This window comes from Clarias gariepinus, chromosome 23, assembly GCF_024256425.1.
Source record: "Clarias gariepinus isolate MV-2021 ecotype Netherlands chromosome 23, CGAR_prim_01v2, whole genome shotgun sequence".
Taxonomy (NCBI): Eukaryota; Metazoa; Chordata; class Actinopteri; order Siluriformes; family Clariidae; genus Clarias; species Clarias gariepinus.
Window position 1 is genome coordinate 21,846,886 of NC_071122.1, and position 12,357 is coordinate 21,859,242.

Consider the following 12,357-nt stretch of genomic DNA (forward strand, 5'->3'; position numbering starts at 1 on the left):
GCTGCTTACCTACTGCAGATTCAGTCTTGGTGCAGGTCTACAGTTTTGTTTCTGGTGTCCTTTGACAGCTCTTTGGTCTTGGCCATAGTGAAGTTTAGAGTGTGATTGTTTGAGGTTGTGGACAGGGGTCTTTTATAATGATAACAGATGCCATTAATACAGGTAACGAGGACAGGACAGAGGAGCCTCTTAAAGAAGAAGTTACAGATCTGTGAGAGACAGAAATCTTGCTTGTTTGTGAGTGACCAAATTTTTTTCTTATTTTGTCTCTTATAGGTGAGGTATACCTATGATGAAAATTACAGGCCACTTAATCTTTTTAAGTGGGAGAACTTTCACAATTGGTGGCTGACTAAATCCTTTTTCGCCCCACTGTATATGTATTATGTACTGTAGATTTATTAAAAGATACTTTTTTATTTTTATTCCACTACAAATTACAACAAATATCTGTACTTTCTACTTCACTACATTTTGGCCTGGCATTGCTTTCATTAAATAGAGTAGCATGTAGTCTTAGTGGGAATATCAGCGTAAGTTGATTATTATGCGTAATTGTGTGTATTTGCCATCCCATTTATAAAATGTTCAGTCATGTAGCAGGTGTTTGAAATCAGAAGCGCAGCTGGTTCCAAACAGCGACGATAAAACAGTACAGTATGTTCGCACGGGAGGGTGCTCCTTACTTAAAGGCTAGCTCTGTACCTTTGTTCTTTTAAGAAATGTATATTCTACTTTACCTTGAGTAATATGGTGTAATGAGTAATAAGGTGTCTCTAATTTTACTTAAGTGCTATACAGGATTTGTGTCTTTTGTCCACCTCTGCCTCAAACCCAAAATAAGGTTTCTAAATCCGGCATCTGCAGCATCCTCTTAGACAAGGAGGACTTGAAAGAAAGAAAGAAAGATGTGAAGCTATTTTTAGCTTCTATAAATACCTTCTATGAAACTATTTATAGAATGAAATGTCAAGACTCAGGGACACAATGGTCTTTATCTGCAAAGGGGAAATGCTGATGACCCGCGGGACCCAGGTCCACGAGTGAAAGCGCACACTGACCCGCTACATTTCAAATGTTCTAACGTAATGTAACTTCTCGCTAGATCAGTTTCTGCTTTATACATGTTAGATTTTTGGAAGCAGAAAAACCTCCGTGTGATACTCACCGCTCCCCACGGTCCAAACCTCCACTGCGATTGTGGATGCGCCCCTCCGAGTCGGTCCGCTTTTTTGCGGGTGTCTTGGTTGGGAGGGATGGCGCCGTGGTCGCTGGGGTGAGTCGGGCACTGGGGCATAGCGCACTCCTGCTCTGTCGCTGGCCTGTCCTCTGGGTCACACTCGCTCGTGTCCACCACCTGATCACTGAAGTTCACACAGAGAACTTTTCGAGTAGCTTTACCCTGACCGCAGGAAACCGAACACTGTGGACGAACAGACCACACACACACACTTCACGTTAGTACAGAAACCGACGGCATCAAATCAAACAGATTATACATAGTGTCGGCACGGAATCATATTAGCTGTAGCGGTGTGCGTTTTACAGCTCCGTTCCCGCCGAAGAGGGGGTTCTTCATGTCTTTAAAATTGTGCATAATTAACTTCAATTTAATGACGTTTGCTTTTTTAACACGGGGCTTATTATTTTTAACTTATTTTGCTTACACCAGCAGCAATCTTTAGGCCGGAGAGGCACAGGGGGAAATGAGCTGGGCCTGTGTGCTCTGTGTATATTCGTGTATATGTGTGTGTGTGTGTGTGTGTGTGTGTGTGTGTGTAAGTGTGTGTTGTGTTTACAGATGTTTCCCATCAAGAGAGGCGTGCTGATACTCCCACTCTTACAAAAGACACACACACGTATACACACATACACACACGCAGACGTATGCAGAGAGGCCAGAGGCGGGTCTGTGTGTTATTTATGTCAGAGATATTTAGTGTTCTGCTCCAGGAAGACATTCATTCCAAAACCACAATCACATATACACTCCATACATCGCCGCATCTCGTTCAAGCTCCCTAATCGCGGCCCATCAGTGATTAATGTACTCAGGCTTTCCTGCCAGTGTGTCGACCGAGAGATCGAGTCCAACCGCAGAAATGCTGTACAGATCCGTGTATTAAATGCACGACTTGTATTACAAGTTCAGCGCGGTAGCTAAAGCACAGGATATCAAAGACCTGGACTCACATACATGATTCTGTGAGGACATTCAGGTCTCAACAGGTCCAAGTAAAGGTGAGATCAAAGAGCGAGGAGACGTCGTTACGATACCTGAGACCACTCCTGCACCTTCCACTGACCGCAGGCCAACACGGAGCACTCTTCCGAGGCGGGAGGTTTGGCGAGATGGTCGCACCACGAATCCTCCGCCACGCCGCCCTGAGTGTCACGACAGCTGACGTAGCGCATGCGTGTTCCTTTCCCACAGGTGGCGCTACACTGTGGCATAAGGAAAAACACAATGAGCAACTGAAAAATCAGACAAACAAACACATGTCTTTCTACATCACATTGTGGGTAAGCACAGCATAGGTGAAGAAACAGCAACATACAATTATATTCGTTTGGGGTTTCAATAGTTTTTTTTGCCATAGTGCTGTACCAGTCTCGATTCTGATTGGACGACGGGTAAGGCTTAGAGTAATGCACTCGTCCTAGTGGACCATCATTTCTATATTCATAGGTGGGACCTTTAATTGTTGTAATGGTGGCGTTTTAGGAGATATTTCATATATTTTTTGCCTTCACAGAAGCCTCCAGTGTCAGTAGGTTATTTTCTTCTTCCTTCTACATTGATATTTAGACATAGGGCTCAACAGGGACAACGTGCTGGTCATGGGATTTGAACCTGGGACCTTCCTTCCATTGGACCGTTGTCCAATGCCTTAACCACTAAGCTACCCCTGACCGCTATTTTCTTTATTTAATTCAAGTAAGAAAAACAAATAAGCTGATGCAGCTTGAGGTATGAGGTAAGTGAGCACTAACTGGTACGTACCTGAGTCCATGATCCAAAGCGCCACTGGGTTTTGTGGCCCGGATGGAGGGGTATTTTGGTGTCGGGGGAAACGGGATGGGTGACAGGGCAGGGAGAGACTTCACAGTCCTAAAAAGAGAGAGAGAGAGAGAGAGAGAGAGAGAGAGAGAGAGAGAGAGCAGTGAACCAATCTGCACTTTAGATGATTGCATTCTCAACTACATGACAATCTAGAGTGAGTTTTTTTAAATATGCATCAGATCATTACTGACTCTTTTTCCCTCTAACGAACACACAGCACAGTGTTCAGGGTGGGCTGAAGAGCTCCAGACTTCATGCGATTATCGAAGTGGAACTTTTCCTCAAAGGGCCAATAAGAAGGCTTCTTCAAAGACGGTCTCCATCAGGTTATCAATCATTTCGAGATGTCGAGGTGGAGGATGTGTAGAAAATTGATGTATATTTTCTTAGTAATAATAGCAATTTTATGACCGCCCCTCGTATTAACACACTGATTCCAAAATCAATTATTTGAACTTATTTTGAATTACAACCGTTTTCACTGGAGGTGCTAAAAGCCTGCTGTTCCTCTATAATCCTACAGGTGGCGCTCTAAATCTTTTACCAAATTCTGAGTGGCAGGAGCGAATTACTTGCCAAGTTTGTTTACAAAATATATCTAATCGGGATATTTATAAGATCGTGATACTGAGGTATCGTGATAATATGGTATCGACCGCTCCATGGAGACTCTATCGCTAATATGCTTAAAGTGTTTTATTCTTGTTATACCACAAAACCACTCGATCACAGTTCTTATAAATAAACTACATCAAGTTTTTATCCATCTGTAGTTCAGCAGTGTTGTGGAACGTCCAGGAACGATTCGGTTTTATTCCTCGTATTCTGCAGCAAACTATTACCATGTTTTTGTTTTGTTTTGACATTAAAGAAGGTAAGAAGGTTCATCCGAAAACACAAACTCCACCAGCTGCAGGTCCACAGAATATTAGATATGAAGTAGTTTCTGGTATCAGCGCTGGAAACCTGGAAACATGGCTGGAGTTCCTGGACTCATGACAAAGCTCTTTTTGAGGAAAAGTGTGAAATTTCACACGACCAGCCACCCGCCCCCACCCGCCCCCACCCACACACACACACACACACCCACACACACACACAATCAGTAACTTTATAAACCACTTAATTCTGAAAATGTTTCAGAAACTTGTCTCACTTTCATTTTAACAAAGGTTTAAATCTATGGCAGTGCCCATGTGTGTGTGTGTATGTGTGTGTGTGTGTGTGTGTGTGTGAATATCATGCTTTTTTTTCCCTCTGTGTGACATTTTAAATATAAAGACTTTTTAAAAACAGTTTTATGCATTAGTACGTTTTACGTTTTAGGAGAGGTATGACTACACACACGCACACACACACACACACCCAGTCTTGTCTCACCTGTGTGTCAGTTGGACGTGTCGCTGCGTTACAGTCGGTATCTTCCCTGACCGAGCCGGACGAGTTGACGATACACTTGACGACTCTTCTTTGATAGCCAGGGCCACAGGAGGTGGTGCACTAAAGTCACACACACACACACACACACACACACACACACACACACACACACACACACACCAGGAGACAGACACAAAGAAGGGTCAGCTAGGGACACCTGCCAACAGTTATATGCTCCAGCAAAAGGCACAAATCTCTCTCTCTCTCTCTCTCTCTCTCTCTCTTCCTCTCGTTCCTTTTCCGCCTCATTGGCGTCGATGTAATGAGGTCAGGCCCGAGCGGCGTCGCTTTTCCGTCCGGCTCCATTTAATGCCTTCAAACGTACGTTTCAAGTCATGAATCGATCTGCATTGTGGAACACAGTCTGATCTCCGTCAAACTCCTGGACTTGGATGGAATCCGCCGATTCTTTTCAGGTTGAGTGTGTTTAAGGTTTAAGCAAATATCCCTTTGGTAACCGCTCTGGGCGAGGTTTTCACATACAGACAAACAGCAAACTGCTTATATGTTTACAGCATGAACATAACACACACACACACATACACACACACGGTTGCAGATGCTGTATACAATCTGTAATTGATTGGTTTTATTTTGTGTGAAACTGTATACAAAACCAAAGATACGGTGTGTGTACGTGTGTGTGTGTGTGTGTGTGTGTGTGTGTGTCCTCACCGGGCCCCAGGAGCCGAACTGCCAGGATGCGCATTCCTGCTGCTGACACGCCTGCACTGACTCTGGCTTGGGCGAGTTGCAAAACCGCTCGTCCAGGTGCTCGTCCCCGAACTGACACCACGTCTGACGGTGTTTGTAGCCCTTCCCACACGTCACCAGGCACTGCACAAACACACCGATCAGACCAGCACATTAGTGTGTGTATTATTGAAAAAATATCCAAGCTTTTCACATATATTACTGATATTCAGTGTTGGGTGATGTTACTTTTTAAAGTAATTAATTACATTACAAAATTACTGTCTTTAAAAAGTAATCAGTTACATTACAGCGTTACTTTCTGATAAAAGTAACTAGTTTGAGTACTTTTCCATTACAGAAAATGAAAACTCCTTTATGATTCCTCATGCATGTTGTTTTAGTCGAGACCTTTATAATTTTTCTACCATCATCACTCAATGAAGTTTGGCCCATAATCTGTTAACTACTGATACCCCTATCTCACCTACGCCGTTTTGCGCGGTGGCCTTAAGTACGCTTCATCATGATTCACCGCAAGTTTTGGCGCTGTTATTAGATTTCCATCTTTCCGCACGTCGGACATCTCATAGTCAAACCGCATAGGTGAGATATGGGTATAACAGCAGGAATAACAAAGGGGGGCGGGTTATCGGGGGCGGGGCTTGTAGCACGACTTTTACACATACTCATGGATTACATAAATTGTTTGAATAACGGATTACATAAAAATAAAAAAAACTAAATAACTGACTACTTAAATGGCGGACCTAACACGTTAGATTACACGTTACATCAAATAAGTAATTTCATTTCCTTGCATGTTGAGATGCCTAAAGGGCATTTCATTTTCTTCCTTTCATTTTCTTGTATCCTAGACTCTTTTTTTTGTCTTTTTCTCATATGTAGGGCCACCTAGAGGGCCTAGAGGGAACTTCATCTCATTTTCTCACAAGTAGAAATACCTAAAAGGCACTTTTTCTCATTTCACAGTGTATAAGACAGCACCTTGAGGGCATTTCATTTCATTTCCTTGTAAATAAGACCACCTACTGTAGATGGTACATTGTCTTATTTCCATGTATGTAGAAGTACCTATAGGGCACTTCTTCATTTTATTTCCTCACAGGTAGAAACACCTAAAAGGCACTTCATCTCACCTAGTGGGCACCTCTACTCATTTTCTTGTATATAACATCGCTTGGAGGGAATCTCCTCTCAGTTTCTTGTATGCTGGGGAACCTTAAAGGCACTTCATGTCATTTTCTCATACGTAAGAGCACATAGAGGGCACTTCATCTCAGTGTTTTTGAATGCCTGAGCACCTAGAATGCACTTCCTCTCATTCAGAGCACCTAAAGAGGATTCACCTCATTTCTTTATATGTCAGAAGGCACTTCAACTAATGTTTTGCCCTGGTGGGCACTTAATTTAAATTTCCCAAAAGTAGGCATACCTAGGGGGCACTTCATTGACTTTTGTCAAATGTAGGAGCATCTTGATGTCATGGATTATCTCGTATGTAAAGATACCTATAATTTTTTATGTATGTAAATAAACCTTTAGGGCACTGTATATCTTTTTTTACTGGAATTCCTTATGTTATTTTGTATGTTGGAGCAATTAAAAGGAAATGCATCTAATTTCCTTGTATTTAGGAGCACCCGATGGTGCTTCATCCTACTTTTTTCCATCTAGGAAAGCCTTTAGGGCATTGAATCTCATTTTGATGTAAAATAACATTTTAAGATTTTTTCTAGAGGGCACTTTAGCAGGTTGCATCATTCACAGTGGCTCCCTAGAGGTCACCTCGTTATGTGTTTTTACATCTAGCTCCACCCCAGAGTGTACCTGCTGTATGGCATTTTTTCAACTACAGGGGTGTCAGAAAAGCAAGTAAAGTGTTCAGTGTACCACAGTCTCATAAGTATACTAATGAGATGCTAATTTAACTCGTAGATAAAATTAATAAAAATAATTTGTGTTTAATGGTTGATGATTAAATCAGGATTTAAAGTTCTGTACCTCTGACCACTCGCCAGTCCTCCACTGTGGACACTGGAACTCGTTGCATGACTGGACTACGAGTTTGTCCCTCGTGTTGCATTTATTTTCGTCGTTACCAGGCGACCTACACACGGCGCTACGACGGCGTGTCCCGCCTCCGCAACTTTTCGAGCACTACCCAAAGCAAGCAAATGGAACAAACCAATGTTTTTTTTAAAACATTTTAAATCTCATTATTATACTAATACTAATGAGCAGAAATTTTCATCCTCACCTCTGACCAGGGAGAGTACTCCCAAACACCAGGGTTACAGTCACCCCGGCAAACCTCCTTATCGTCAGGTTTGCGCTGGTGGCTGCAGGTTCGGTCATCGACTCTCTGGGTTTTGCCGTCGTTTCGATTGTATTTAACGCAGTAAATCTCCAGCGTGCGGTAACCCAGTCCACATGTAGCCGAGCACTCGCTCTTACGGGCCACGTGCCACCTGCGAAATAAAGATCAAATTAGAGCTTCCATTCAGCTCATGATTTAAAGGCATGACAGTCAGAGGTCTGTTTTAATGGTTTAGACCAAGATTTGCATAGAGATGAGATGAACTGCGAAATATTGAATTTATTACCGATTCATAACTACAGTATAAGGAAGGGTAAGGCAGTAACTAAATAAGTTAAGATCTATTAGTTCCCTTTAGCCCCTGTAATATTATACCACTTCCCTTTCTAATAGTGCTTCCTGCGTAATTTGGTGACATACCTGAGTTCACAGTCTGTGTTGCAGGTTTCTGTGATGATCGCCGGTAGAGGAAAGTCATGGCACCTTTGATCCGAAACCACCATGTGGTCCGACTCACGATTGCACAGGATTTTTCTTTTACGTTCCCCTGAGTGATGCAACAACAATGAGAAACAGTCACACATTAAGATCAATACTTATACAGTACAGCACAAAGCGGTTCCACTGGTGGGACTCTTTCCAAAAAGTTTTTTCCTATAGAAAACTTCCATCTATTTAGGAACCTTCGTAGTCCACCTGGGGACCGTAGAGGCCAATGGTGAGCCGTTGCATTTATTCCAATTTTACGACCGTGGTAGGACCTCCGGTCAACATTCACATACTACGAGCAATTTGGGAACGCAAATTAGAGTAACCTGAATGTCTTTGGACTGTGGGAGGAAACCGGAGTACCAGGAGGAAACCCACCAAGCATGGAGAGAACATGCAAACATAAAACTTATTTAACTATATTATTACAATCCTGTGATTTCTTTCGCAATGCCAGTACAAAAAATGAAGCAATGCCTGAAGTGATCATTTAACAGTGCTGTGGCAATCTCTGAGTGCTGTGGCAAGCTCTTTTTATGTTTTTGCAGGGTATTCAAAGATCAGCTCGTACTTGATAGATTTTGCAATCCTAAAACCAGATTCTGGACCATTAAATTCCCAGCACTCATCTTTAAGATTGTGAGAAAGCAGAAAAGCGGTACTACCAGTAAACCTCTCTGAACGCCCTCATAGGAGATGCGGAAGAGAGTTTAAGGCTGAAGAACACGCCGGACGTAAATATAGTTCTCTCTCATCGTAACTGTATTGCTGATCTTCATCTCAGTTCCCCAAGCATGAACGTACCATGGCAGCAAATGATCCGTTGTTATAAATAATAGTGATGCAAAGAGAGAGTTTTCAGTCCTCACCTTGGCACAGGCGGCTACACTCCTGCCACGGGCCGTAGGCGTTCCAGATAAACCGCTGAGTCAGGTCTTCGATGGGAATGTTATAGGAATACCTGACGTCCGGATTGAACAGGCTACCTACAGACAAAACCTGTGAGAAAAGAAAAGGACTGGCGATAAGGCAATCGTTCTGTATTATCACAATGGAAGATGTAAGATGCGTAATAAGAATATTTACAATATTTGGAGAAATAGTAACAAGTTGCATGAGGAATTGCATAATCAAAGGTTAAATATGAACCTGGATGACGATCTCCTCCTCGATGCGGTCAGTGCAGTTGAGTCTCTCGACGACGTGATCGGAGCCGCTGTACTCCAGGACGGCTCGGCCTACTTTCACTTCCCTTTTAAACATGCTGACCACAAACTCCCCGTTGAGAAAATATTCTCCACGACTGTTGGCCACGGCTGGAGAACCAAAGAAACGGGGGGGGAAAAAATCAAAGAGGGTTTAGAGTCATGGAATTTGATTTGTGGAACGCTTTGAAGGTCTGATAATAAGGATTCAGATCGTCATTTAACATCGATTAGTCTACTTAAGTAATACTTATCCAGGACGTGTTTTGAGAAATTTGTCACTCTGTAAAGTTTTTTTTTTTTAATAAAATTTTATTTAAAAGTTAAAGTACTGAAGACATGAACAAGAACAAGAAAGTGTTATGGTGTCATAATGTATAAGAGCCAATCAGCTTCCAGTATGCAAATATGTCGCAAACAGTATGTTGTTTCCATAATAAAGTTATATGTGAAATTATATTATGATATAAATAAAATAAAAAATGACTCGACTTCTGCTTTTCCCTTTTTTTTTTTTCCTAAAACATTAATTTCAACACAGAAATGACACTATAATGTACATGGTAAAACAAAAATAACATATTTTATTCCGGGTTGCACATCATTAAACGTAACCATGAATGTATAAATAGCCGTTAATACCTTTTCAAATTTACTGTGGTATAAAAGCAACAAAGCACTTTGAGATATGCTGAAAAAAAATGTAAATGTAACATCATAAGATTATTTTTCTGTAACAGACTTGTCCACACTTAGCAACATATTGTCTCGGTCCGACATGAAGCTAATTGGGGTAAAGTAGTTTGGCATTCCTTGGAGAAGCCGGCTGTTCCTTTAATGCACATATTCACATCCACTAATGCGATTATGTCGCTTATTTCCTGCATTACTTTCCTCACCATTTCACACATCACAGACTCCAGAGCTTTCCCGTAACTCGCAAATCTCTCTCGAACACACACACACACACACACATGCATACAGTACGTATGCAGACATCGCTATGATCTCCAGGACACAGTGACCTACTCATGCTACAAGCCGAGGACAGGATTTTTTTTCCCCCCAAGGCTCACAGGAAAGTTTTTCTCCCAAGGCCCATTAAAAGTGTTAACATGTGCTCAGCACACGTGCACCAGACAGCTGGCTTTAAATTGAGACTTTCTCCGATTAAGGACACTCATCTGACTCATGAAGATCCTGGTGTCACGCAATGACACTCACGCTGACCGTTTTCTGTAAAAATACTCCGCGAGCACATTTACACGATGACACTGGAGCCTCAGCACAAATAAGAGCAGGATGAAAAAAAAAAAAAAAAAAGGTCAAAAAAATCCAGCTGCAGAAATCAGATGCAGAAATATTTCTCGTCTGTTTGTTATGAAGCTTGTTATGTCCGAGAATATTTCTTTTTCATGTTTTCTGTTGGAAAGTTCATCATCATCATCATCATGTTGCAGATGGGAGAAGGATTTTTCCTACAAACTACAAGTAATTACGGCTTATGGAAGCAATAATGTAGCAGACAGGAATTTAGTTTTTATTTGCTTCCAAACCAAATCCTGGAATAACTTGCTTCTAGTTTACGGTACTGATCAAAGCTTTTCGAGTTTCTTTTTATTTCATTTTATTTACAAAAAGAAAATACCATCTAGCACCCAGAAACATTCAGTCAGCAGAAAATCCCAAAGTAACCAGAACCAGTGAAAATCCGATGTTTATCAGAATCACAGCAAGAGACATAACAAACAATGGTACACGTTTGGGGAGGAAAAAGGTTCCACAAGCTTCCTTAAAGGGGTGTCTGTTTTTTTAAAACCCGTTTCAAATAGACCAAGAACCCCAGAGGAGCACTCTTGTCTGAAAGGGAACCCCTATTGATGCCATAGACAAAACAAAAAGTATACACGAGGTTTATTACTCCTTTTTCCCCAAAGTGAACCAGGTTATAGTTCATGTCTGGTGCTGGTGCCGGTTCAGATGCAGTTCAACAACAAACCTCCTAAGAACTGGCTTTGTGCTTTCACTAGGTTAGATAGTCACGCCACTGTACACGTCATGTCCGTTTCTACTTTCCCGGCAATGCAAAAGGCTAAAAGAAGATAAAAAAAAATGCTAGCAGCAAGCACAACACCACCAACGGTGAACTTTAACATGCTTATTACTGTAAAACATTAGTGCTGCCCTCATCATTTAGTCCATTTTCTTTATCTTTTCTTTAAAATTTTCGTTGGTCGTGATAATCCCACACCCCAGGGCCTTGGCTGACTGAAAACAAAGAGCGTGTTCAAAATAAAGCACCGGCTCCAAACTAGCCTACACGTATTAAAGATCATCTACGGTACATCCTTGTGGTCTAATTTTGCTTCAGGCACTCGACTGCTCGTCTCCGTTTTTCCTCTGAACACGGAAGTCTCCATGTTCTGTGTTATCCCCAGTACTGATTCAGACGCGTGGAGGAAACTCAAGTTTCCTTCAGATGCCCTTCTGTTTGGAGTGGGGGTGATAAAGGATGTGTCATCGTATCCCTAGAGGAAGACGACTGTATTGGTGGGTGACACAGGAAATCCACCGGAGTTTCCACATAAAGACGTTTATTAGCCTAGAAACTGTATACATGCCAGTTATAGTCGCATGCATGCATGTTCTCTAACCTCAAGAACTTTTTTGTTTTTTTTGGGGAACGATAAAATGATCATTGTGAGCTCGACTCACCGAGGTAGTTATCGTCGTCCGCTTTATTTGAGTGGCTGTGCTGTCGCACGTCTATGTTTGTAGCGCCGCTGGGGATTCGAACAACAACGTTGTAACCTGTAAAAGAGATGAGGGTGTAAGTAACTGAATAACATCCCTGATTTATAAAGGACAGACTGAGTGAGTGAGTGAGTGAGTGGCTGGGTGAGTGAGTGAGAAAAAGGAGTGAAGGGAATGATTAAGTGAGTGAGTAAGTGACAGAAAAAGTGAACAAGAAAGTAAGTAAAGAACAAAGAAAGTCAGTGAGTGGAAAGACAGTGAAACGAAAGGCTGAGTAAAAGAGTGAACTACAGGAAAGAGGAAGGTGAATGAGTGAATTAGGGAGGGAGGGAGAGTGAATGTGAGATCCAAAGAGTAAGACAATGTGAGTG

The 12,357-nt window shown here is 42.0% G+C and overlaps 1 protein-coding gene across 1 annotated transcript in view; it reads right to left on the reverse strand.

Annotated features, from left to right (window-relative positions):
- Window positions 1–12,357, reverse strand: part of adamts9 (ADAM metallopeptidase with thrombospondin type 1 motif, 9) — a 62,770-nt gene that overhangs the window by 32,808 nt on the left and 17,605 nt on the right. The window contains exons 16-26 of the mRNA XM_053484174.1: window positions 11,948–12,043; window positions 9,177–9,343; window positions 8,897–9,026; window positions 7,959–8,085; window positions 7,479–7,689; window positions 7,223–7,378; window positions 5,180–5,341; window positions 4,445–4,564; window positions 3,005–3,112; window positions 2,278–2,445; window positions 1,169–1,423 (exon numbers count right to left, since the gene is read on the reverse strand). Coding sequence (XP_053340149.1) covers window positions 1,169–1,423; window positions 2,278–2,445; window positions 3,005–3,112; window positions 4,445–4,564; window positions 5,180–5,341; window positions 7,223–7,378; window positions 7,479–7,689; window positions 7,959–8,085; window positions 8,897–9,026; window positions 9,177–9,343; window positions 11,948–12,043 — 1,700 coding nt within the window. The remainder of the gene's footprint in view (window positions 1–1,168; window positions 1,424–2,277; window positions 2,446–3,004; window positions 3,113–4,444; window positions 4,565–5,179; window positions 5,342–7,222; window positions 7,379–7,478; window positions 7,690–7,958; window positions 8,086–8,896; window positions 9,027–9,176; window positions 9,344–11,947; window positions 12,044–12,357) is intronic.